A 25,299-nucleotide genomic window follows, 5' to 3' on the forward strand; every position below is an offset into this window, starting at 1 on the left:
TTTGGTGCATTTTCATGTAAGAGGCTTGGAAGTTAAACCCTAGGATTTAATTCAGTAGGCCAGGGCTTTCACCCCTTGTCCTTAATCCACCACAACAAATGACCTGGGGAACTTGTGCTGTAGTAGTAACAGCACAAAAGCAATATGCTTCCTGAACAGGTTCCTTTTATTTTTTCCAAACCATACACTTATTTTTGGTAACATCCAAACTTCTCATGTTTCCTGCACATTGGATTAGTTAAGAGGAATAGTGTTTTACATGCATGAGCCAGTTTCAACATTGTAGGCATGCAGCTAGTTCAGGAACTACTACTACCATTGCCTCTTCATTTCCCACCTTCTACCAAACATTCTAAAAAGAGGTGACTAAATGGGCATATTTTTATTATTTTGACATGTTTAGATGCAAACCTCCCTCTCTTACTAAACAGTCATTCATTTATTGACAATGACTTCATTAAGGGCTAAATCCTTTTTCTCCTAGAAGTTAGTGTTATGGGTTTGATGGGGGAAATTCTACAGTCTGTGTTAAACAGTAGGTCAGATTAGAGGATCATAATGGACACTTCTGGCCTTTTAAAAAACAAAAAACCTAATCAACTAAAGAGTGTTGTGCTGTTAGCTTTTGGTCATTTTAGTCCTAAATGCTGAAAAACAAAAAACCAAACAGGAAACAAATATGCACACTTAACGTTTGAGAAAAAGCCATCTGTACCAAATATACCAATGACAGACTATGTATCAAGTTCAGTCAGGGTGTGATTCCAATAGCATCAATGTTTTAAGTAAAGTTGGATGCCTGTAGTGCTGACAGGACCATTAAGACTTAGGATACCAACATCTGCATTTTTGTTACTTTCACACAACTCTGAGTTGCTTCAATGGGAGGTATGTGCACATATATCTGCAAGCAGAATTTAGTCCATGGTGGTAATAATCTGCAAAATAACTGCGGAATGGGAAATTGTATAGCCAACACAAATTTCCAACATGGTTTCCCATAAAATAATTGCTAGTACATTCCTCAAATTTTGTGGAGAGAAAAAATATTTTGAAGAGAACTTCACCCTGTTCTCCCCAGCTTGTTTTCAGATATTACACTGGTCAGAATTTGTTTGATTATTCATGAAATACAGTACCAAAAAAGAAAAATCCCACAGCAGGGAAGTCCAATATATGACAAGTTTTAGGTCACAATGGCCTCCACTGTGTCTAGTACTGTAATTGCTATCTGCATTAACTAATGCTCATTTTGGTTTTCCCTGAACACATCATATAGCAATCAGATATTCAATCACTACAATCCAATCAACCTTAATACGGTGGGTGACTCACACCCAGGAGCAAGGAGAGCAGATGCCCAAAGGTAATTATTCATTTCCAGAGGCAAGAAAGAGAATCAGAGCACTGTTTATTTTGTTCAGAGCCCTCAGCCTCTATTAGATTCACTGTTTTAACACAGACATCCCTTAAAGCACTGCACAGCACGTTACTGAAGTCTCCTTTATTTCATCCCCTGCAATAGGCAGCAAATTTTAAAAGAACCCATAAAGTATTATTTCAATAATGGATCATATCCATTTGATGAGCTGAGGTACAGCAGCAATAGAGGGAAATCACAATCTTTTCTGCTAGACTTTGCAAATACCTTGATGCAGCAATACTATATGGAACGCAGGTCACCTCCGTTCTCTGAAAGCAAGACAGGGATAACACACAATAATGCAGAATCTAACACTGCTAACATGTAAGAGCCTGGCATGAAATCCTTTACTATGGGGAGGTAAGCGGGGCAGAGGTGAGCCAGTAATTTTTTACTCAGAGGAAGAGAACCAAGGTAAGCACATGCTACTTAGAATCGGCCCTCCTCCCGACTAGACTTTTTAAACAAACAAAACCCCACACATTCCTGTCATACATAAATATGAACTCTTTCCTCTAAAAATTGAAAAAAGCCATTGATGACAGTAAACAATCACTGGTCTATGTGCTTTGAGCAGTGTCTCACATTATCTACCCAAAAATGAATCCTCTCGAGTTAGCCTACCTACCTTGATTGAGAGTAGCCACACTGCAATATCGCAGTCAGACTGCGCAGAGCGACTGGATTAGAAACTGATGGTTCTGTGAACTTGAGCAATAGCCTATATCCTCTGATAGGCCAGCCAACTCAAATCAAAGCACCACCACACTTAAGTTAAGGGTTTACTTGTGTGGTCGGGACTCAAGTTAGAGGCAACACTAGAGTTCAAGCTCAAGTTAACTTTGCAGTGAAGACAACCCTTAGCTGCGATCTTCATAATCTAGGATTAACCAGATTTCTACAGGCCAAGGTTTCTCAACACATAGGCCATGATCCAAAATTAGGTCCCCAGAACATGTCAAAGGGTCCCACAGCTCCAGTCTGGTAGAGTTGGCTGGGCTTGGCTCCAGGGGGCCAGCTGGGCCAAACGTGAGTGAGAGTGAGTGATGCTGCAGCAAATCTCATCTACCAGGTGCAACACCCAAAGCAGAGAGTCAAGACCAGACAGCTATGTGGGACTGGAACCACAGGAGCCCCCACTGCAGGGTTAGTGCAGAGTGGGCTCTGCAAACACCCACGAGGGCCTGCCACCATACTGGAAGCAGGACATGACTCCCCACCCCCAGGGTCTTTTTACTGGGTCCTGACAGGCCATCAACATTTACAAATGGATTCTGAGCCCAAAAAGGTTGAGAACCACTGCTGCAGACCATACGCCCTACAATTTGCAGCCGCCCCTTTAAAATCTCTCCTAAGTTTCCAGTACAATTTTGTTCAGCTTTGAATTAAATGTCAACTTCTAAATAATTTCTACTGGTTCCTTAGGTAGTCACTTAAACCAGGTTTCAGTTTAGTTTTAATATAATCAGACTGGCATTGAACGCATCACTATGAGTTACTGTGGCTCAGTTGGTAGCACATTTGTCTAGAAGCTGGAAGGTCTTGTATTAAAAGCCCACATCTGGATTTCACCTTACACCAAAGGCTGATGTGCACTACAATCCTTAAGTGGGGGGGGGAGGGGAGAGGGGAGAAGAGCATGACTATTAGGAGGTGCTATTTTTCATTCACAACAATGAACTGGAATACTTACCACCTGTCTATATACATTAGAGTCTATGATATGTCTCCCAAAGACTAGATATAACCTACAATGTTCCCTACATGAACAGATTCTGATGCCCGGCCGGTGCAAGAACCGTTGAGTGCACAGTGGTTACTCCAGTTCCTGACTCTGCTCACTAACAACACATAAAACTTACTAGTTTATGAAGAGCTTTTAAATACCAGCTGTATACAAAAAAAGTCTAAAATGTGCTCTGATCTCTTCATAGTCTTCCATACAAGCCCATGGCACATGGGTAGTTTTTCTATTTGTCTGACGCCCAGACACAGTACTTCTGATGCTATGAACGTTGTGAGAATTCTCCCATCCCCTTACAATAACCTAAATAGCTGACACATTTTTCAAATGCCTGGCACGAGACAAATTTCAATATTTTATGATTCAATGCACACAATACCTGACAGGATGCAGTTAGGTAGGGAGGCTTCCTCAACATTCAGCTAGCATTTTATGAAATGTAGACTGCACAAGATCTGGCACCCTTCCTATCATGCCAACACCCAGCTTTACAATGCATTATGTTGTGCCTGAAAGCTAAAGTCTATGTTTGCAGAATAGGAGCTAGCCTGAGTCACACTTTTCCCTGGGCAAAAATAAAGAAGAAAAATTCCCAAGTGATAGTGAAAAGAAACCAAACTGGCTGCTCATTTAGTTGGTGGGGTCTTGTGATCCAGACACAGGGAGCACAGACTTCATCTAGGGGCTTATAGTGGTGTAGTGGCCTAGGTGTCTAACTGCAAGATAGGTTACATTGACATCCCTAAGGCAACAAAGGATGTTAGGCCCTATCTGTTTCCATTTCTCTACTTCTAAATGAAGATGTACTTAATACAAGGACATTGTGTGGACGCATTTAGGAAGTAATCTGAATAGGAAGTCCTATATATTTGGTATATTATTATTCTCTTAGACTTTTGATATTGTTCTTGCTCAAGTAAAAAAGTTAGCCCTTGCTCACTATTCAGTTTCTCCATTTACTGAGTGCAGCAATGAACAATGTCCTATGACTGCAACGGTGTCACTATGGAAGTTATAATAAATTCAGCTTAACAGCATCACTCATAAGGTGCAGATTGAGATAGTATGTTAGAGTAGCAGTCGTATGGTTCGCTACACCTGCAATTCCCTTTCTCACCTCATTCACTTGATCTCTGTCCTCTTCTGCTTCAAATTTTTCCCAGTAAAAACTTGCTTCTAACATAAGGCCTCTTAACTCACCTCTCCCCGCTGAAATGTTGTAATAAGTGAAAATGAAAGACCCACAGAACTACAAGAGGAACGTCAACCACCACCACTTAGTCACATTTTTCTTGATTCCCATCCCTCATCTCTTGACTTCTCCATGTCTATTTGGAGAGTAGCTCCTTTCGGTAGGGACCTTACTATTAGTCTTTAAAGTGTCTACCACACTTTGGACACTATAGATGTAACATACAGCACCTTTAAGCATAAGCATCCCCATAATCATCAAACATGACAAGTTTTTATGTATGTTATTGCAGTGTATAGGAATCAAGCCATATTTCTTAAATAGTTTGTGAGCCCCCTAGTGGCTCTCATGGTCCTTTAGGTTTCAGAAGCCACCAGAGCGGTGGTGTGCGAATGTGTAGCAAGGCCTTGCACGTATATAGTCAGTCAACAGGATTACTGTGTTCATGTGTTTCCTTCATACTATGTATGTTGTGTAAGGAACAACCAGTGGGGAGGATAGGAAACTAATCCAAGAGTGTAGTCAGAAAGAGGGTAACTGCAGAGGGTTAGTGAAAGTGCAAAGGAAACTCTAGCCACTGGGACTGAGAGTTAGCTGTTCATTTGGAGGAACAGAAGAATTACTACCCAAGTCCTATACCAGGGATGGCCAACCTGTGACTCCGGAGCAACATGCGACTTTTCAGAAGTTAATATGCAGGGTTCCTTGTATAGGCACCGACTCTGGGGCTGGAGCTACAGGCACCAACTTTCCAATGTGCCAGGGGGTGCTCACTGCTCAATCCCTGGCTCTGCCACAAGCACTGCCCCCACACAACCCCTTCCCACCCCATCTCCTGAGCCTGTGATGCTCTTGCTCCTCCACCACCCCCCAGCAAGCCACAAAACAGCTGATCAGGAGGTGCCGGGAGGGAGGGGGAGGCACTGATCAGTGGGGCTGCCAGTGGGTGGGAGCTGCTGCGAGCAGGGCAGGGGAGCTGATGAGGGGGCTGCTGATGTATTACTGTGGCTCTCTGGCAATGTACATTGGTAAATTCTGGCTCCTTCTCAGGCCCAGGTTGGCTGCCCCTGTCCTATACACTACATATTATATAAATAAAATATGAAAATCCCCCTCCCACTACAGAAACCCTATGAAAAATCCTTCAAGTATACAAAAAGGGGAGGTTTAAAGGCTTTAGAAAAATCCTTCTCTGGTAGCAGTAGCAAGAGCACTAGCATATCATATCAACCTGCTCATAAACAACTCCTTAAAATACCAGTGCAGCCACTGTAACTGATCATGAGTTTTATAAAAAGTTTGTTCGTATGAGGTTCACATGTGCAGGCAAATCTGAGTTGACAGTTTCCCTTTAACACTGTACTTTAAGTTGAGGGGGTGGCAACTGGCATTTCAAGCCTGAATCTGTGTCAAACAGCAAATTAACATACAGAGTGTGTTGCTTATCGACAGCAGGTGAGTTTCTTCCTTTCTTATAAGGAGTAGCTCTGAGGCATAAGACATAATGGAAGTATCACCAAGGATGGAGTCCCATGTTTACTGCTTCTACAGTTTCCATGTTAGATGTGCTCAATATACAAGTTTAAAGAAAAAGAAAAGAAAGGATTTTTCCAAGATGCAAGCCCAGCACATTCAGACTGGGCACTCAGAGCCAAGCTGGCTCCCTTCTCCCCACCCCCCAAATCACCATCAGTAATAATAAAGCGTGTAGAACCGTTAAGTGACACCTGTGTAGCACCCCCCTCCCCATCCCTTAACTGCACAGGTGTGACTGATGGAAATTTAAAAAGCAAGCCTATTCAGGAGTCATGAGATTAAACAGAATCCCCAGATCATTTTGTTATAGCCATGTTGGCTCTGCAGAGCCAACAGATAATCCAACAAAAATGTGTCATTAAAAAAGTCAGAGACAACACTGAATGCATACATGGAGCATATCTACAGAGTAGGATGGTGCTATTTTGTCCATAGTCTTTTCTCAGTTCCAAACCAGACACTTCTGTACAGACTCACTAACCAGGACCTGCCAAGTCTCTCACACTGAGAATTAAAAGGCTCAGACAACTCAATTTTGAACCTCAAAAATTAGTTCTTGCAGAAACAAGCACTTTTGGAAAAACAAAACAAAACAATCAACCAAACACACCTAAGATTTTTTTTACCTCAAAGAGAATTTTAAAATCCAAAACATCCCTGTGTTAAACTCCAGAAAAAAAAATACCTAATCTACTTTCATTGCCTAAACAGAGCAAACCACCACCAAAACCAGAGTGAAAAGTTATTAACACCCTACAGTGTTTGTCATGACAAGATAGAAACATTTAAAGATATTATTGTATTAGGTTATCATTGACCCGAGGGCCAAAATTCCAGCTTCACCAGGAGGGATACATTAGCCCCTGTAATGTCAGAGCCATTCTGAAGTCTTGTCATTTGGTGAAGGAGGCTTTTGCTTGTGTTTTTCCATTTTTATTAGTTATTGGTATGACCCTAGCCCTTCGGAGCCCTAGTCTTGAACCCCGTTGTGCTAGGCGCTGTACAAACAATAAAAAGGCACCCTGCTTGCAATCAAAGAGACATTGCAGACCTCAGCCAGTCAGTGCGGAAGGAGAAGCCGGACAAAATGAGAGAGCCGACCGGGCGGGCCAGGCTCAGCGCTGGGGGAGAAAAGGGGAGGCGCGCGGGGGTTGTTACCTGCTGCTTCCTTCCGAGCCCCCTCTCCTGGCGGTGGGCAGAGCCTGCCTCCTCCAGTGGGGCCAGCAAAGACCAGGGCCGAGCTGTGCAGGGTCGGGTTGGATTTCCTCCGGATCGCCATCCGCCTGAAGTTAGCGCTCTCCGCCCCGCTCATCCTGCCGGCGCGAGGAAGCGGCAGCTCGCGCTGCCCTGGCTGCTCAGCGGCCCGGGCACAGCAGGGCTCGCATCGCGCCTGCCCGCGCTCCGGCTAGAGCAGAGGGGCTGCTGCCCTGGCGCTGGGCTCGGGGCAGGCAGCCGAGGAGAGCAGCTCGCGGTCCTGGAGCGCTGCGGAGGCCGGGCTGGCAGGAAGCCAGCGGCGCAGGGACCCTCCCCGGCAAAGCGCGCCCGCTCCCTGCACTGCAGCTACCTCGGGCGCTTGGCTCCAGGCGCTCTCTGCACCAGCCCAGCGAGCGCAGCACCGCCCTGGCTTTGTAACTCCGCCTCCCTCCCGCACCTGCCAGGTGAGTCCTGCCTTCGCCCAGCGCCGTCCCCCGGGAGGCAGCCGAGCTGCGCCGCAGTGGAAACTCCGCAGCTCCTCCCCCTCCGCAAGCAACTTCTCAGCAGCGGCCTCTGGCTCTCTAGCTGCTCCTCTTGTCCCCTCCCGCGTCTTCCACACCCCTCGTCGGATCCTCCCCACCCCCAACTTTTTGATGCACTCGGGCAGCCGCCAGTGTCTCAGTACCTCCCTTGAACTCTCCGTCCCCGTCTCCTTTCCTGCACCTCTAGCCCAGTGTTGTTGCAGCTGCAGTGCCGCGGCACACACCCTGCCCAGGTAAACCCTTTGATCCTCCAGCTAGTAAACACAACAGCTCTTGATTCGGTGTCAGCTAACTTTCAGACTCCACTGGCACAAAGACACAAAAAGACACTTGTCTCCTTCCTCCCGGCTCCAACTCCGCAAAGTTCCCACCCGCAGAAGGGAGAAGCAGGCGCCTGAGATAGCATCGGCTTCCGTTCCTCCTGATTTATGTTCTGCTTCCTGGACTTGCCTGTTCCTTTCTCTGCTGATGCGCTGGCTTCCCTAGAGAAGCCAGAATAAGCATGCATGAACATGCCTGTACCGGGTACAGTGTACCCACAATAGCACTCATTGGATTGGGAAACTCTTAGATCAAGTGAAACCTGTCTGATGTGGGTACTGAGAGCCCGGGTAATCCAACCACCTAGTGAGAACAGATAGATCCCTGTCTGAGGGAGCTCAAAGAAGTCCAGGGCAAGTGAGAAGGAATAATGACCAATCTGTGCGAGCAAACCCTTTAGGCAGCAGGGACAGGCAACTGGAGGAGCTCTCCCATACCCCAGGATTCCAATCCCCTCCCCACCTTTCCATCCCCAAACAGATCCTCCTCACCAGGCAGACTCTGCTTTCCCCACAAACTGCCCCTCCACCATCACGACTTATTTCTGATGCCACTTCCTCAAAGATTTCTCTGTGTCTGTATTAGAAATGGGCCTTAGCTTGTCACATGCCAGCAGGTCACCACACCAGCTATTTTTATATATTTATAATTTTTATTAATTTGTCCAGATACAATAACTAAACTACCAGATTCATCATAATATCCAAAGTAAATGAAGACAGTTAGGACAAAGGGAAGGGGAAGTGACATATCCATCTTCAGGGTCTACATTCATTATAGATCTCTCAAAAGTCAGCCCAGATGGCTTTGAATGTTTCAGGCATTTTCTTTCTGTGGAGAGCCCATTTGGAACAGCCATATAACTGAACTAGGCATCGGTATTTGGTGGGGATTGACTTTTCCATTTTTGCAGGATTATTTTTTTAGTGACCAAAGCTGCATGTTGGCCCCATGCTGCCTTGTTAGCAGGTAACTTCCAGGTATCAGGATGATATCCAAGAATGAAACTTAAGGGGAAGGGCTCCCATCAATTTTTTTTTCTCTTGACTTGTGATATACCACTTATGAGCATGTTTATGTTCCCATTTAAACAACTATACGTTCATGTCCAATGGTGAGGCAAGGCCGCACTGCTGGTCAACCAAACATACTTTAGTACCCTTTGCTGGAAATGTATATGTTTGTTTATGGAAAATATGCAGAGCATAGTGCTGATAGAGTTCCGCTTGAGTAATTTGAAAAGAGGTGTGTGTGAGACTGTCACATGCTCAGATAACACAGTGATAGTCATATAAAAATCTAGACTGTAAACTCTGCTAGGGATGACTCAGCAGTATCCAGAGAGGGAGTGCCTCCATCGGAATAAGGGATGGAGGAATAAATATAAGGAATAAGTCACCCTCACATCCTGTCTAGCTATAGGTGCAATTTTAATAAGGGATCCTGAGGGCCCATCGAACACCTCACTTTGGATAAGCCAGTCATCGCTCTACCCTAAATTTTCCAAAGCAACTGGTGATTTGTTTGGATCCTAGCTCAGCACTTTACAGGGGCATGATTTTTAAGAGCCAGATAGGTGCTGAGCATTTTCTGAAAATCCACCTCCATTAAGGTATCTCAGAGTTAGAACAAAACAAATCAAAACTTGTCCCAGTTAAAAAAACAAAACCACAGCCAACACTTCAGGAACTAAAATAAAAATGACCATTCTAAAGGTTGCAGTGTGTCTAAGAAATCTCAACGTGGATCATGGAAATGCTTGCGGCCCAGAAACTGAGATACCCCAAATCACTGGCCACTTTTGAATATTTAAGTCCCTATGACGCAGCAATACCAAAGAGGATAATATTGGTAATTCTTTAATATCAAGTTTTACAAATTCTTACAGCACAAAGAACCTTTTCCTTCACCCCTTGGAGATTGCAGATTTGTAGACTACATCACAAATCATTACGTCAGGGCATTCGTTTGACTGGCTGGCCAGTGAGTTTCCTACAACGTAATATCAGGCCCGGCAGGTGTCTCTTATTTAAAAAAAAACAAACAAACAAAAAAAAACCCTTCATAACTATTTATTTTGGGGGATTGACAATCCCAAACAATATATAGTAAAACCAAAATGGAATCCTCCATATACAAAATCCATAGTCAAATATGTAGCTGGCCAAGCCAAATCCTGCTAAGAGATTTGGGTGTCACATTGGTCATAGACTCTGACCTTTGAACAGAATGCTGTGGAACCAACAATCTGACCTGCCAAGGGGAAATATACAGAGTAAAAGTAGATATAGCAAAAGGGAGACTAGATCAGGATTTCTCAAACTTCATTGCACTGTGACCCCTTTCAGACAACAAAAATTACTACAGGATCCCAGAAGGGGGGACTGATGTCTGAGCCTGCCTAAGTCCTGCCACCTGCAGGCAGGGGGCCTGTAACCTGAGCCCTGCTGCCCAAGGCTGAAGCCCTTGGGCTTGGGCTTTGGCCCTGAGCCCCAGCAAGTCTAAGCTAGCCCTGGTGACCCCATTAAAACAGAGTCACAACCAGGAGCAGTGCCAGGGTTTCTGGTGCCCTAGGCAGAATTCAGGGGGCAGCATTTTGTGTGCTCCCCACGGGGCGCGCAGAGGCTTCCGGTTCTGCTCCTGTCGTGCTGCTGAAGAAGGACTCTCCACCGAAATCCCGCAGGCGACAGCGGCAGTCATTGAGCTGCTCAATTGCCTGCCGCTGTTTCCCGCGGCACATTGGCAGAAGGTCCTTCTTCGGCGACGCAACGGGAGCGGAACCGGAAGCTTCCGCGTGCCCCGTGGGGAGCACACAAAATGTCGCCCCCCCCCCGAATCCTGGTGCCCTAGGCGACCGCCTAGGGTCACCTAATGGAAGCGCCGGCCCTGGTCACAACCCACTTTGGGGGTCCCAACCCACAGTTTGAGAACCACTGGACTAGATTTACTGATCAGACCAGACATCTCTGATCTCATGCTGTCTGTTGCATATTCCAAATGAAAAACCTCTGATGGCAGCAGAAATCCTCCGCACAGAGTATCTGCAGGGTGGGCCACAGAGCGCCATGTGAGTAGAAAGAGATTTTACATACGTATCAGTTACATCAGAAAGCAAATGCAATATCTAGCAATTGAGGATGGTGTATGAAACAGACACATGCTGGTGGACTTCAGCTTCTCGAACCAGTGAATAGCTTACAGTGACCGTGACCTCAATCCTCAACACCACTTAATAGCAGTTGGGCTCAGTTCAGGAGGGGAGAAGTTGCATCTCACTGATCCTGGGGCAAACTGAGGGCTTTTATCTCCCCTCAGAGCACACACCCCACTTCCCATTAACAGACATACTTTATTTTTAATAGTTACCAAAGCAAATGTGGTTTTGACTTCCTCCAGCTATTTTTCAAAGTGATGTTTGGTTTTAGATCCTTTCCCCATTTTTCCATCAAGGTAGTTTTATCTTCCAGACCCAGAAATAACTATTATGTTATGTGGAGCTCAGATTCTTTGAGAGGATTTTTCCTGTATTTAGTGTTTCTATCCTTATTAATGGTCTCCTGAAACCTTAGCTTTCTACATGGGATTTGATATAATGCTGAAGTTGCAAATAAGCCAAAACTGGTCTATTAATATTCCCTGTAACAGTATGTTTCCATAATGCTATCCTTATAGAATGGTTGATCAGTGAGTATATGCACTTCTTTCCTCACATATATTATCTATTGATTATATAACCCTGGTTAAAATTCTGGATTGTTTCTGAAGGGTGTAAGCAGGGAGAGAAAAGGGTTATTACCTTGACATTATTGGCACAGACTACGTGTGACAGTACTTAGTGCATGTTTACATCACAAAATGCATTGCCATGCTTCAGCAGAGGGACTAAAGACTGAATGTGGGTGTAGATAGAATTAGTTTGTCGTTGCTTCAAGCTGTCTCTTTACGCGATCTTGCCAATGTCTCTCAACACGCATTCAGGGAAGCTTTCCTGCTGCTGCCTGTGATGGACAGTTTAGGTAAACAGATCTTTCAGTGCCAGCCTTCTACTTGAGAAAAGGAATGGCTGGTAACTTTGAGCTGACAAAGAGGTGGCGGTGGTGGTGTGGGACACACATGAAAGATGTTGAATGAAGATACCCTCAGAGAAGTTAAGGTCAGCATTGTCAAAACTATCTGCTATTTTAGGTGCTCAACTTGAGAGGCCTGGGACCTGATTTTTCAAAATACTTAGGATATTTATCATAGTTTACATGTTCAAAGCATTGTTCCCTTTGATGTCCATTGCAGCTGGGAGTGCTCAGCACTTCTGTAAATCTGGCTGCATGTATCTCAGATCAGGTGTCCAGAAAATAAGGAACACACAATTAGTGTCCCTCCCCCTCGCAAAGATCTGGGCTTACGTGATTTGCCCAGAATTCACCCAGGAACTCTGTGACAGAGGCAGAGATAGAATCCAGTTCTTCAGCGTGACATTCAGATACCTTACCATGAGAGCAACCTTTCTCTTTCCCTGCACCTGTTTCCTTCTGTCTGCTCTATAGTCCTACTAACCTCTGCCTGCTTCACATTCCTCTGTATTCCAACAAAACTGGTTGTTTCCTCCACCAGCAGTAGGGTTATTGAGGGCCCAAGAAGAATTGTCTCTGCTCAGTTTTGGTTGCTGGTGTCACAATAGGAGTGAGGATGAGTGATTGCAGGAAAAATCCTGCTGTCCTTGTGCAGCCCTGGGAAGACACTCAGTCTGGTGAGCACATAGAAGCTGTAAGGAATCTTCAGTGGAAACAGAATCTGCTAAGCATATACAAACAGTGGGTTTTATTTCCTTTTCTCTCTCTCCAGAAGCTTATAATATTAGAAAAGTTTGGGCAGATTTTTATGGGGAAAGCAAAAAGTTCCAATCCTCACAAGAGGCGTGAACCAGCCTGCCAGACTTCAAGTCCCTGTTCCACATCATGGAAGCACTAGGGCTTCTTAATGAAACTGTAAAGATTAAAAAAAAAAAGGGGGGGAGGGTATTTTTCTCTAACCTTGTGAACAGGTACGCCACCTTAACTGAAACTTAAAAATAAAACAAAATAAAATAAAAATTCATCATCCTGAGGCTGACAGCCATCATGGAACATTTCAGCCCAACTAGTATAAATTTGGTAGTTATTATAATGCAAAATTACTCTTAGGCAACCTTAACTGAAGGCAGCAGCAGCACTGCTTGTAATGAATACAGAAGGGTTGGTGAGTGGTGACCTCTCTACCTTTACCCAGCAGGGCAAAGAAAGAGGACAGGTAAGTGGGAAGGATATCAGACAAGCAACGGTTCTCAGGCTGCTGGCTGCATTTATCTCCACAGACACAGATCCTTTTACTGTAGAAAGGACCCTGCCACTCTGGTCAAAACAAATACAGCCTTACTTCCACCTGTCCTCAAAGTGCCAGGGAGAAAAGGGTTACTTCAGCTGTCATGTAGGCCAAGCCTGGTAGGCAAATCAATCCCTTGTACAGTTTCTTGTCCGGCTACCAATGAGGCTCATCAGCATTGCGATGGGGAACACTTTATCAGCAGAATACAGAGTGATTGGCTGTTTGGGAAGGATTTTGACCCCCCTTGCTGCCGGATCCTACTCAGACTTCCGCAAGGAGAAAATGTTTCTTGCTTTGCAAGATGCTTCTTGCTTTGATGTACAGGTATGGTTTGCTGCACAGCATTCCTAACCCCATTTTCTGCTGACTTCAGCTCTTCCTTTGCTTGCACATTGCTTGAGGCTAGAGATTTGCATTTTACAGAGCTCCACAGGATGAAGACCCTCTGCAGATATTGGTGTAATTCAGAGATTATACGAATTTCTGGAAACACTATAAATGGATTTAGTCCTTACTCCGGTGTCTGCCTCAATTTCAGTAAAAGGAAACAGCAAACCATTTCTATTCAGGGCCGTACTAAAGTTTTGTGGGCCCAGAGCCAAATATATTTGTGGGCCCCCATGGGACACTAAGCAGGAGCGCCAGAACCTCCCCCTGCCCTGCCTCTTCCCCCTCCCAGCCAGGCCCTGCCATTCGCTGCTCTCCCTCCTCCCCCTTCCCCATCGCTCCATCCACTCCACCTCCCTCCCATCTCTCCCAGGGGTTTAAGCAAAGTGAATGAAGTCACTGCATGCTTTGCCTTTATATGGCCATATGCTTCCTCTCTGACAAACAAGAAAACTTAATCACATGGACCAACTATCCACTTCCAGGAAATGCAGGCATAAACACGCATGAAACTTTTCCCCCATAAATAAGCGTAGTTTGGTCCTTCATAACCCCATACAGTTTTTGACCGCTCAGTGCATTGCACCTTCTAAAGCCAGATCTTAATTACATTTATTACTAAATAATGTCTTAATCTGATAAATAAGAGTAATGGTTAATTTCTTTAGCATCCAAAAATCAAAGACTTCTGGACATGGTAACAAACTTTACATAATAATAAAATTATAAAATAAAGCAATATATTCTATATATACCAGAGCAGAATTAGAATTAAAATCCTTGAGATTTCAATATTTGTACAGAGAATAAAATGCGCAACTGCCAGTAACAACAATAGAAAAGTCATGTCTAATGCTCTTTTCACTGTGCTGAAGAGGGTGGAGTTTATTTTTTGCCTTCATATATCACTATTCCTTAATTTCTGATGGGGGGAGATCAGGGCTGGGTTGGCAGGGGGCTGCTGGTCAGGAGTGAGGGTTACTTCAGGAAGAAATGCAGATACAAAATTTCTCGATACTTTAAATGACTGCTTCATTGAGCAGCTAGTACGGGAACCCACAAGGGGGAGAGGCAACTCTAGATTTAATCCTGAGTGCAGCGCAGGAGCTGGTCCAAGAGGTAACTGTAGCAGGACTGCTTGCAAATAGTGACCATAATATAACAACATTTAACATTCCTGTGGTGGGAAGAACATCTCAACAGCACAACACTGTGGCATTTAATTTCAAAAGGGGGAACCATACAAAAATGAGAGGGTTAGTTAAACAAAAGTTAAAAGGTACAGTGACTAAAGTGAAATCCCTGCAAGCTGCATGGACACTTTTTAAAGACACCATAATAGAGGCCCAACTTCAATGTATACCCCAAATTAAGAAACACCAAAAAAGAACTAAAAAAGAGCCACCGTGGCTTAACAACCATGTAAAAGAAGCAGTGAGAGATAAAAAGACTTCCTTTAAAAAGTGGAAGTCAAATCCTAGTGAGGCAAATAGAAAGGAGCATAAACACTGCCAGCTTACGTGCAAGAGTGTAGTAAGAAAAGCCAAAGAGGAGTTTGAAGAACGGCTAGCCAAAAACTCTAAAGATAATAACAAAATGTTTTTTAAGTACCTCAGAAGCAGGAAGCCTGCTAAATAACCAGTGGGGCCCCTTGACAATCAAGATACAAAAGGAGCGCTTAAAGAGGATAAAGTCATTGCGGAGAAACTAAATGGATTCTTTGCTTCAGTCTTCACAGCTGAGGATGTTAGGGAGATTCCCAAATCTGAGCTGGCTTTTGTAGGTGACAAATCTGAGGAACTGTCACAGATTGAAGTGTCACTAGAGGAGGTTTTGGAATTAATTGATAAACTCAACATTAACAAGTCACCGGGACCCAATAGCATTCACCCAAGAGTTCTGAAAGAACTCAAATGTGAAGCTGCAGAACTATTAACTAAGGTTTGTAACCTGTCCTTTAAATCGGCTTCGGTACCCAATGACTGGAAGTTAGCTAATGTAACGCCAATATTTAAAAAGGGCTCTAGAGGTGATCCTGGCAATTACATACCGTTAAGTCTAACGTCGGTACCAGGCTAATTAGTCAAAATGATAGTTAAGAATAAAATTGTCAGACACATAGAAAAACATAAACTGTTGAGCAATAGTCAACATGGTTTCTGTAAAGAGAAATTGTGTCTTACTAATCTATTAGAGTTCTTTGAAGGGGTCAACAAACATGTGGACAAGGGGAATCCAGTGGACATAGTGTACTTAGATTTCCAAAAAGCCTTTGAGAAGGTCCCTCACCAAAGGCTCTTACGTAAATTAAGCTATCATGGGATAAAAAGGAAGGTCCTTTCATGGACTGAGAACTGGTTAAAAGACAGGGAGCAAAGGGTAGGAATTAATGGTAAATTCTGATAATGGAGAGGGGTAACTAGTGGTATTCCCCAAGGGTCAGTCCTAGGACCAATCCTATTCAATTTATTCATAAATGATCTGGAGATAGGGGTAAACAGTGAGGTGGAAAAGTTTGCAGATGATACTAAACTACTCAAGATAGTTGAGACCAAAGCAGATTGTGAAGAACTTCAAAAAGATCTCATAAAACTAAGTGATTGGGCAACAAAATGGCAAATGAAATTTAATGTGAATAAATGTAAAGTAATGCACATTGGAAAAAATAACCCCAACTATACATACAATCTGATGGGGGCTAATTTAGCTACAACAAGTCAGGAAAAAGAGCTTGGCGTCATCGTGGCTAGTTCTCTGAAGATGTCCACGCAGTGTGCAGAGGCGGTCAAAAAAGCAAACAGGATGTTAAGAATCATTAAAAAGGGGATAGAGAATAAGACTTTGGGTATGGCTACATTTGGAATTTCAAAGCGCTGCCCCAGCAGCGCTGCTGGAGTGCTGCCGCGGCAGCGCTTTGAAGTGTGAGTGTAGTCGGAGCGGCAGCGCTGGGAGAGAGCTCTCCCAGCGCTGCATGTAAACCACATCCCTTACGGGTGTAGTGTGCAGCGCTGGGAGCCACGCTCCCAGCGCTGCTGCCCTGATTACACTGACACTTTACAGCGCTGTATCTTGCAGCGCTCAGGGGGGTGTTTTTTCATACCCCAGTTGCAGCGCTGTGAAGTGTGAGTGTAGCCAAGGCCTGAGTATATTATTGCCCTTATATAAATCCATGGTACGCCCACATCTTGAATACTGTGTACAGATGTGGTCTCCTCATCTCAAAAAAGATATTCTAGCACTAGAAAAGGTTCAGAAAAGGGCAACTAAAATGATTACGGGTTTGGAGAAGGTCCCATATGAGGAAAGATTAAAGAGGCTAGGCCTCTTCAGCTTGGAAAAGAGGAGACTAAGGGGGGATATGATAGAGGTATATAAAATCATGAGTGATGCGGAGAAAGTGGATAAGGAAAAGTTATTTACTTATTCCCATAATACAAGAACTAGGGGTCACCAAATGACATTAACAGGCAGCAGGTTTAAAACAAATAAAAGGAAGTTCTTCACGCAGTGCACAGTCAACTTGTGGAACTCCTTACCTGAGGAGGTTGTGAAGGCTGGGACTATAACAGTGTTTAAAAGAGAACTGGATAAATTCATAGTGGTTAAGTCCATAAATGGCTATTAGCCAGGATGGGTAAAGAATAGTGTCCCTAGCCTCTGTTCGTCAGAGGATGGAGATGGATCGCAGGAGAGAGATCACTTGATCATTGCCTGTTAGGTTCACTCCCTCTTGGGTACCTGGCATTGGCCACTGTCGGTAGACAGATACGGGCTAGATGGACCTTTGGTCTGACCCAGTACGGCCGTTCTTATGTACTAGCAGAGCTTGGGGGAGACCAGGGCTAGGCTAGCAGGGGGCTGCCCAGGTTGGTTCCCAGAATGAGGCAGGAGCCAGGGACAAGCATGGCAGGGGTGTCAGTCCCCCGAGTGAGGCAGGGGCTCGGGACAAGGGCACAGTGAGGCAGAACTGGGGTGTCAGTCCCCAGAGCAAGGCAGGGGCTGGATACAAGAGCACACTGGGGGGGATGGGGAGTCAGTCTTTGAGCAAGGCAGGGTCCAGGGGCAAGAGCACAGCGGGGTGAGTGTGTGGACAGGATCCTCCTGGGTGCAGCACAGAGCCAGTACCTACCTCTCTCTGCCGGAGCCAGGTCCTTGGGAGCCAGTTCTCTCTCTCTCCAGCTGAGCTGCAGTCCTCCAGGCAGCAGTAGCTGCTCTTCCCACCCTTCTGGCGGGGAAGCTGATTGTGCTTACTCCTCTAACTAGACCTTTAGTGTATTGCCAGGTCCACTTTTCGACTGGAGTTTCTGGTTGAAAAACTGGACACCTGGCAACAGGGGCACTGGAAGATGGGCCCCATCATTTTTAAAAGTGGGAGGGTTATGCTTTCCTACATTTTTACTGCCATAAGGAGCAAGGGCAGGGCCCTGGGGAGAAGAGGCCAAGCATGGGTGGGGCCTCAGGGAGGAGCAGGGCCACCATCTGGGTGCTGGTGTGGGCCCCTTCTGAGTGTGGACCCAGCACCACAGCACCATTGTAAACCTGGAACTGTTTCTATTAATTCTGATACTTTTGAAAGTAACACGCCCCTCCCCCCCACGCCCAAAAAGGAAAAAAAGCATACAGCAAACTACTTACAGAGACAGTAAGGTAGGGGAGAGAGAGAGAGAGAGAGAGCATAGAATTAAATGAACAAAAAATGGCCAGTTTATTTACTGGGACAGTAATACATTACACTGTAATTTTAATGGGAACATAATTATATGTATATTGGCTTCTTTTAATTGATTTCTTCAGCACTGGATTGTTTTTCTCAACCATTTGACTGCATGGTCATACTACACATGTACAAGCACATACTTTATGAATCCCTCACAAGGCATTCACCTAGGATTATCTATAGGTATAAGAAACATGGCAGGAAAGGGTTAACATGGGGATTATGTTAACTTGAAATATAAATGATGCATTTTTGGAACCAAGAATTATTCATCATGTTTTGCTTTTAAACAAAAGGTAGCAACAAGAAGAGTTTCTCATGTTCAATATTTTAGTCAATGAGCACATATACTTTTGTATTCTTCACCATCCAGAAACACTCCATCATTTAAGCCCAGGAAGGCATTACAACATAATTTCAATTCAACATAGGAGTAGCCAAGTCATAACAGCAGTAAACATACAGTATACAAATTTGTGTTTGTCACAAATATCACCAATGTTAAAACTATTTGGAAATTAACACGGCAATTGGTATGGTTTGTTAGATACAGATCATCATGCAAATGGAAATGTTCAGTAGATTATAAAAGTCACAAAACATCAGATTTTTTTGTTTTTTACATTTTTTTCCCCAAAGGATCAAGTTAATTAACCCTTTAACAGTCAAACCATAGGGCTTGAAATTAGTAGGGCAATAATTAATGAGATACATTTAATTTACCCACTGGCATGGTGCACAAAGCCATACCTGTGAATAATAAACAAATAAATAATAATAATAACAATAATAGTAACCATTTTAAAAGCTAGAGTTTTCTTATTTCTTCTTCACAGCTGATTAAATGAACCAGCTAGCAAACCAGTTCATTTGGGTCAGCCTCTTTTGTTCATTAATCTCCAGCACACCTTTTAAATCAAACACAAGTTTTAATAAAAAAACCATTTGTTTAACCATGTTTACTAATGCTGAGAAAAACCATACAATAATCTCCATTGTTTCTATTACAGCATAATAATGATGAGCAGAACAAACACCTCCATATAAAGACAGTAATTGAAACCCAAGGCCCCATCACCCAGAGTCTGACAACAAATGAACTGCATTTATAGAATATGGGAATTTTCCTTTATCTCACGTCAGTTTGTCACTTTGTTGACTTTAGATTTAATAGAGGGGAATTTTCAAGAACTCCACAGGAAAAAGATTAAAATGCAAGGAGGATTTAAACCATGCTTATCATGTAAGGTACAGACTCTGTGTAACATCCGTCTTGCATTTCTGACACAGGGAGTAAGGGAATCATACAGGAAAAAAGAATTCTCTAGCTTCATCATCATACTCATGGAAAAGGCTACATGATTTAAAGAATCTCATGCATGAACTTTATATTGCATATGTAGGTGCATTTGTGCCTTAAGGCTAAAGGCAATTAGTTGTTTTTTTGTGTATTTCTTTTTCACAGAATATTTAAAAATTTAAAAAAACCAACACCATCAATGGTGAAAAAAGTTCTGAATACTGTATGTCTCCTTAAGACATACTGCATGTACAGCAGGAGAAAAACTGAAGTAAATTGATGGCTATCATTTTTAAAGAGGTAAATAAAGCAATGATCATGCTTCAAATGTAAAACATCAATGCCTGCCATTTTCAAATAAAGACTTCTTCAGGACAGAAAGAAACAAATTTACTGCAACTCCAACAGATGTACATCTATCACTTGAGAAAGAGAACAGACCTCTGAAGAGCTTGTGTAATCTATAACCTCCTTACGCACTCAGTCCATTTCTATTGAAGTTGATGGCAAAATTCCTCCAGTGATGCCAGGTGAAGTTCTAAAGTAGCTAGCATAATATGGGCCCAGTTCTGCTTGCATTGCATCCAGTGTAAGCAGGATTGCTCCCCATGTAACTAGCTGCTTTATGTAAACACTGATATTAATATGATTTCAGGTTAGCAGCCTTCATTGGTGATGTTTTTATCATCTTTTAAAACATCCTCCTCTTTTTGCTTACAGATATGTATGGCAAATGGTTAAAACCACTCCAAATTTTTAAACAGGAAAAAAACTGAAGCATAATCTTGGCATTAAAACTCTCCACCTTATCTTAATAATAAACAGTTTGAGTCTACTAATCCTACTGTATAGCTATCATTACATTAATTCTACTTGGGTTGAATAAGCATGGAGATGCCAACCTGTCAGAGATCAATTAAAAAGGATCTCCCTGCTGCCTCTGTCTAGAAGGCAAAGACCCTTACATGATTTGAGATGGGAAATGATCTATATTTTCTCTTTCTATAAAAGTCTCAAGGTTACCTTCTGACGCTGGTAGAACATATATTCTTCCCCACTCCCATTTTACAATTTTCTATTAATTCACTTTCTTCTCACCTTATATTTGAATTTGATTTACACTGTTTATTTTGTTTTCCTTCCACAAATTTCCAGTAACTGGCTGTTCAGACATGGATCATTTGTTTCTATTAGGAAACAACTCTCCCAAGGTCAGAAAAAAGGACAAAACGGTCATGCATTTATAGGCTACCTGACAACCAGAGACTCCAAGGCCCTCTTTATGAACAATAGCTGCATTTCTAATATGAAAGTCTGGACAAGCTTTTGAAAGACGTTTCTTTGCTGTTGGGGATACACATCAGCATTTCTAAGTATACCTAGCCTCTAAGAATATATGTATTCATTTTTTCCCTTTCATTTTAAAATCAGGATAGATGGCAATGTGTTAGGAATGATTTTTAAAAATGGCTATATACAACATTTTGCCAACATTAAAAACAAGTTGGATTTTTTGTGTTCAGAAACAATTCCTACCAGATATTTGGTAAAACTTTACCTCACTAATTACCATCTAACCAAGAAGGCTTTATGTTTTCTGAAGTTTAAGATACTTTTTTCCCCCAGTGAACTGACAAAAGAGGCAAGACTGCTCTGGGGCCTACAAAGCTTTATTTCTTACAATGCAATAACCACAGTCATTTTTACATTTAAGTTGGTTCTTTCCTAGATCTCTTCAATTTCAAGCATGTATTCTTGCTTTATTATATTTAAAAAATTATAAATTGATTAGGAATTAAAGCATCACAGGAGAATCAAAACTTTAAAAAAAAACTACTTATTTCTGTAAAACATGACCAAAATTTCTAATCCATGGAACACTCTTCTATAACTCTTGATCCAAACAGGCATACCATTACAGTCTTTCAGAGTTGCTAATTTTACTTTGCAAATCACAATTAAAAATGAATATATTATTGAATGAATATTTCAAAACAAGTATTTTCTCCACAGATTCATATCTATATAAAAAGAAACTAAACCGTATAGGATTTTTTTAGAATTTGTTTTTAAATTAGGGGGAAGAAATGTTCTTTGTAGTTTCAATAGATGTCTGGTTTGGATATGAAAACAGGAGATAATATTCTAAATACAGTTTACAGCAACTGTATGCAATGTGGCAATGCTAATTCTTTTCTCACTTAACTGATATGCAGTAGCTATCTTTGTTGGACACAGACGCTACCACTGAGGAATAATAATACACTGATCTAACATCGTCAGGTATTCCGAGGTGCTTTTTAAAGGCAACATTTGCCCAGACAAAACAATTCTTTAATAAAAATCTACATAGCAGCTAATCTTAGTGCCAAACAGCATGATAATACTAAACAAGTTTTATCGGACTTTTCTGTTAGAAGAGTAGGTTATGTATGGCACTAAATAGTTATGTGAATGCAGTACAAGAAGTGAACATCTTGGAAACATGTATAGAAACAGTGCAAAGAATTGTTAGGTTGGTATGATCAGACTTTTACATGAATTTGTTTCTATTTTTCTCCACCTCCAATTCTACACGTTTTGTTATATTAGCTCAATGGCTCTGACAAGGTTATATAGTGTACATTGTTGATTACATTAGGATACTTCTATTTACAGCACCTTCATTACTGGTACTATGGTAATGATTGTTAGGCACACTGATTGGCCGCTGATTTTTTCCTCCACTTATATACTGTACGTTATTACATTTGGTAAGTACTGTTAATGTTGGAGGACTGTGCTCATTTCCTCAAATTCAGTTATATTGAATTATTCCAACTATATCTGCAACAATTTTTCTTTTTTAATTGCTGCAAATCGTAAGCTGCATTTGTATTTCCATCTTGTGGATCATATTAACCCCACAGAGAAGGAACAGACAGGAACATGGAAATATCAACGCCTGTCTTCTTTAAATAAATTAAGGCCACTGACCAAGAGCAAGGAGTATGCTAATTAGCAACTGACTGGGCAGTACTTGTATTTTTCCATCTTGATGATCAGATAAGAAGCCCAAAGGTGCTAAGACACCACAGCTTATTTAGCTACTCGCCTTGCTGTCAGATTCTGTGCAAAATAAATTCAGCTATCCTTCATTTTGCTGTGAAAATCCACTACTCTGCAACACAGCTTTATCCAGCCTTTAGAGGAGAGATTCTTTAACTAGAAACACTGTGCACCATAGGTCACCTGAGTATTTGTCATAAACTGACAATGAACTAAGGTTCTGTATTTGTTAATATTTGGCAAGGGAAAAAATGCACTACAGTAAAATCCTGCCAATTTCAATCCAAACCATTAACCCTACATGCATGAGGTATTTCACCATAGAAAATCTCATGCTAAATGTATATAACCTCACCATTCTTACTCTTTATCCTTTCACTGGTAAGGCCTCAAACAAGTACCCTCAATTTGGGAGCAGGAACAAAACCAGAAGATTTTAATTAACACACAACATTTTACTTCAGGTTATTTTAGCTTTTCTTTCTCAGATACCAAACAGAACTCTCCCCACACCCCCCAGAAAAAGCACCAATTCATCTACTTTTCTGAAATGCATAAATATACTTAAAATGTAAGCAAATAACTGAATGAAAATCAAAGCATCATTCTTTAATCTCCTTCTTAGGTTTAATAATTAGCTTCCAGTGAAGACCGAGAACAAAACCAGCAGCTAGTGTAATAGAAATTAGAAAACAAGTGCATAAACAATATCAGTGCAGCAGCAAAATATAAAGTCACTGTTAACATTCCAGTTCACCCCATTTTCAATGTTTTTGTGCAATAAAAAAATTAGGCCATACTCTGTGGCCAAGATAACAATCATCATATTTTTTAAAATATCGACTCAATCATTCTTAACTTAAGCTATTTCTGGTTGTCTTTTAAAAATAAAATGAATTAAATACAACTCTCACCAAAAAGAGAAACAAAACAAAACAAAATCCAAAAACCAGGACCACATTTTATAAACACAAAATTATGGTGCAAATAAAATAAAAATAAATATCACACTCTTAATGACAGAAAAGAAAATCTGAACTGGTTCGTATGGCTGAACGTAGAGGATGTGAAAATAGGATTTTGTAACATTTTTTTAAAATATTGGCTTAAGTCTCTCAATATTTCAGAGGTAAAGCCAAGCAGCTGGGAGGAACATTTTCTCACTTTGTTAAATTTCACTAAACTTCAGGTGTGATAGCAAAGTTTGAATATAATTAGAGGAACCATAAAAAGTCATTGGGTATGAATCCAGAGTTAAATGCAGCAACAAGGAAGGATTGTCTACTGAATCCTTGGGAGCAACTTATACCTTTGTTGTGTGAGCTCCACTCCCGTTTGTTTGTTTGTTTGTTTTTTCTCTTATGTTGCATCTGAAGATTAGGAATAAGGAGGAGGCTTGGAGAGACAGTTGAGAGGGGCACACTGAGAGCTGGAATGTGGCTGCTCTTCTGGAAGGGCTACATTAGGACTGAAAATTAAAAGAAGAGAAAAAGTGCTTAAAACACATGGCCAAATCTTTACACAAACATAAACAAAACAGGTGTGGGCACAGATTTTCAAAGGGGATGAAACCCAGCTTGCAAATTTGTACCCTCCATTTAATTCAGGCAGTGATCTGCATATGTAACATCCCTAATATGCACATACAAAATGGCCCTTGCACATGTAAATCAGATGCTAAAGATGTCCTGCTGTCCAATTAGCACCACACTGGCACAGATATAGCAGTTTCTAGTAATATCCTGGATAAGCTTATTGAATTAAATTTAATCTTATTGAATTAAGTTTATGTATCTTTGGTGCCCATTGTATTAAAATTGCAAAGTTTATATATGATTGTGGGGTTGTATGTGACTTCTCTAATGGGGAGACATGGCCAGTATAAACCTTGGGAAGTATTATGACTATATTAAACAATATGATAGACAAACATAAGAATGGCCATTCTGGGTCAGACTAATGGTCCATCTAACCACAAAGTGAAGTGGGGTTCCTAGGAAATATCTGGGGGGAGGTGAATGCAAATTACCACCTCCAGTTATGCAAAGACCCAGCCTTCTGAAGCTTTGCCCTGAGGAGGGGACCCATTCTCTGGCTGATTGTCTATCCACAGTTTCTGCACATTGAAGACTCAAACTGTATGAAGGAGTGCTTGTTCTGAGCCAATGAAGTTATGGACTTGTAACCACAGAAAACTGCCTATTGTGGTTTGAACAACTGACTCCTACCAGAGCTCTTTCTGAGTTGGGGTGATCTCTAGTAAACTTTTTACACACATGCTACTTTCATTTATTGTTTTAATATGTTTTTCCTGTAAAGCTTTTACCTTAAGAAAAAATGTGCTTGCTTAGAAAAAGCTGTGTGGTACTTTATAACCAGAGATCCAAAAAATCTGTTTGTGGCAAAAAAACACGGAATTTGTGTTTTTACAGAGACTCTTAATTTTTACATTTTGTGAAAAAATAAAAACATATATTAACTATTAACTATATTTTACTAAAAATACCAGTGTCACTTATTCAGTGTGTGCAATCTCC

General features: G+C 42.0%; 2 protein-coding genes across 6 annotated transcripts in view; both read right to left on the reverse strand.

Moving 5' to 3' along the window:
• The window catches only part of FGD4 (FYVE, RhoGEF and PH domain containing 4), a 217,671-nt gene extending 210,515 nt beyond the window's left edge, over positions 1 to 7,156 (reverse strand). The window contains exon 1 of the mRNA XM_050918294.1: positions 7,054 to 7,156. The gene's annotated coding sequence lies outside the window, so the exon portion shown is untranslated. The remainder of the gene's footprint in view (positions 1 to 7,053) is intronic.
• An 11,227-nt stretch (positions 7,157 to 18,383) lies between these two features.
• BICD1 (BICD cargo adaptor 1) overlaps positions 18,384 to 25,299 on the reverse strand; it is a 310,709-nt gene continuing 303,793 nt past the window's right edge. For 2 of the 5 annotated variants that reach the window (XM_050918364.1, XM_050918391.1), the window contains exon 9: positions 18,384 to 24,230. In XM_050918364.1, coding sequence (XP_050774321.1) covers positions 24,140 to 24,230 — 91 coding nt within the window. In that variant the 3' untranslated portion in view covers positions 18,384 to 24,139. The remainder of the gene's footprint in view (positions 24,231 to 25,299) is intronic. The other 3 variants (XM_050918401.1, XM_050918373.1, XM_050918381.1) reach the window with 3 other exon arrangements.

Source organism: Gopherus flavomarginatus, chromosome 1 (assembly GCF_025201925.1).
Source record: "Gopherus flavomarginatus isolate rGopFla2 chromosome 1, rGopFla2.mat.asm, whole genome shotgun sequence".
NCBI classification, from domain to species: domain Eukaryota; kingdom Metazoa; phylum Chordata; order Testudines; family Testudinidae; genus Gopherus; species Gopherus flavomarginatus.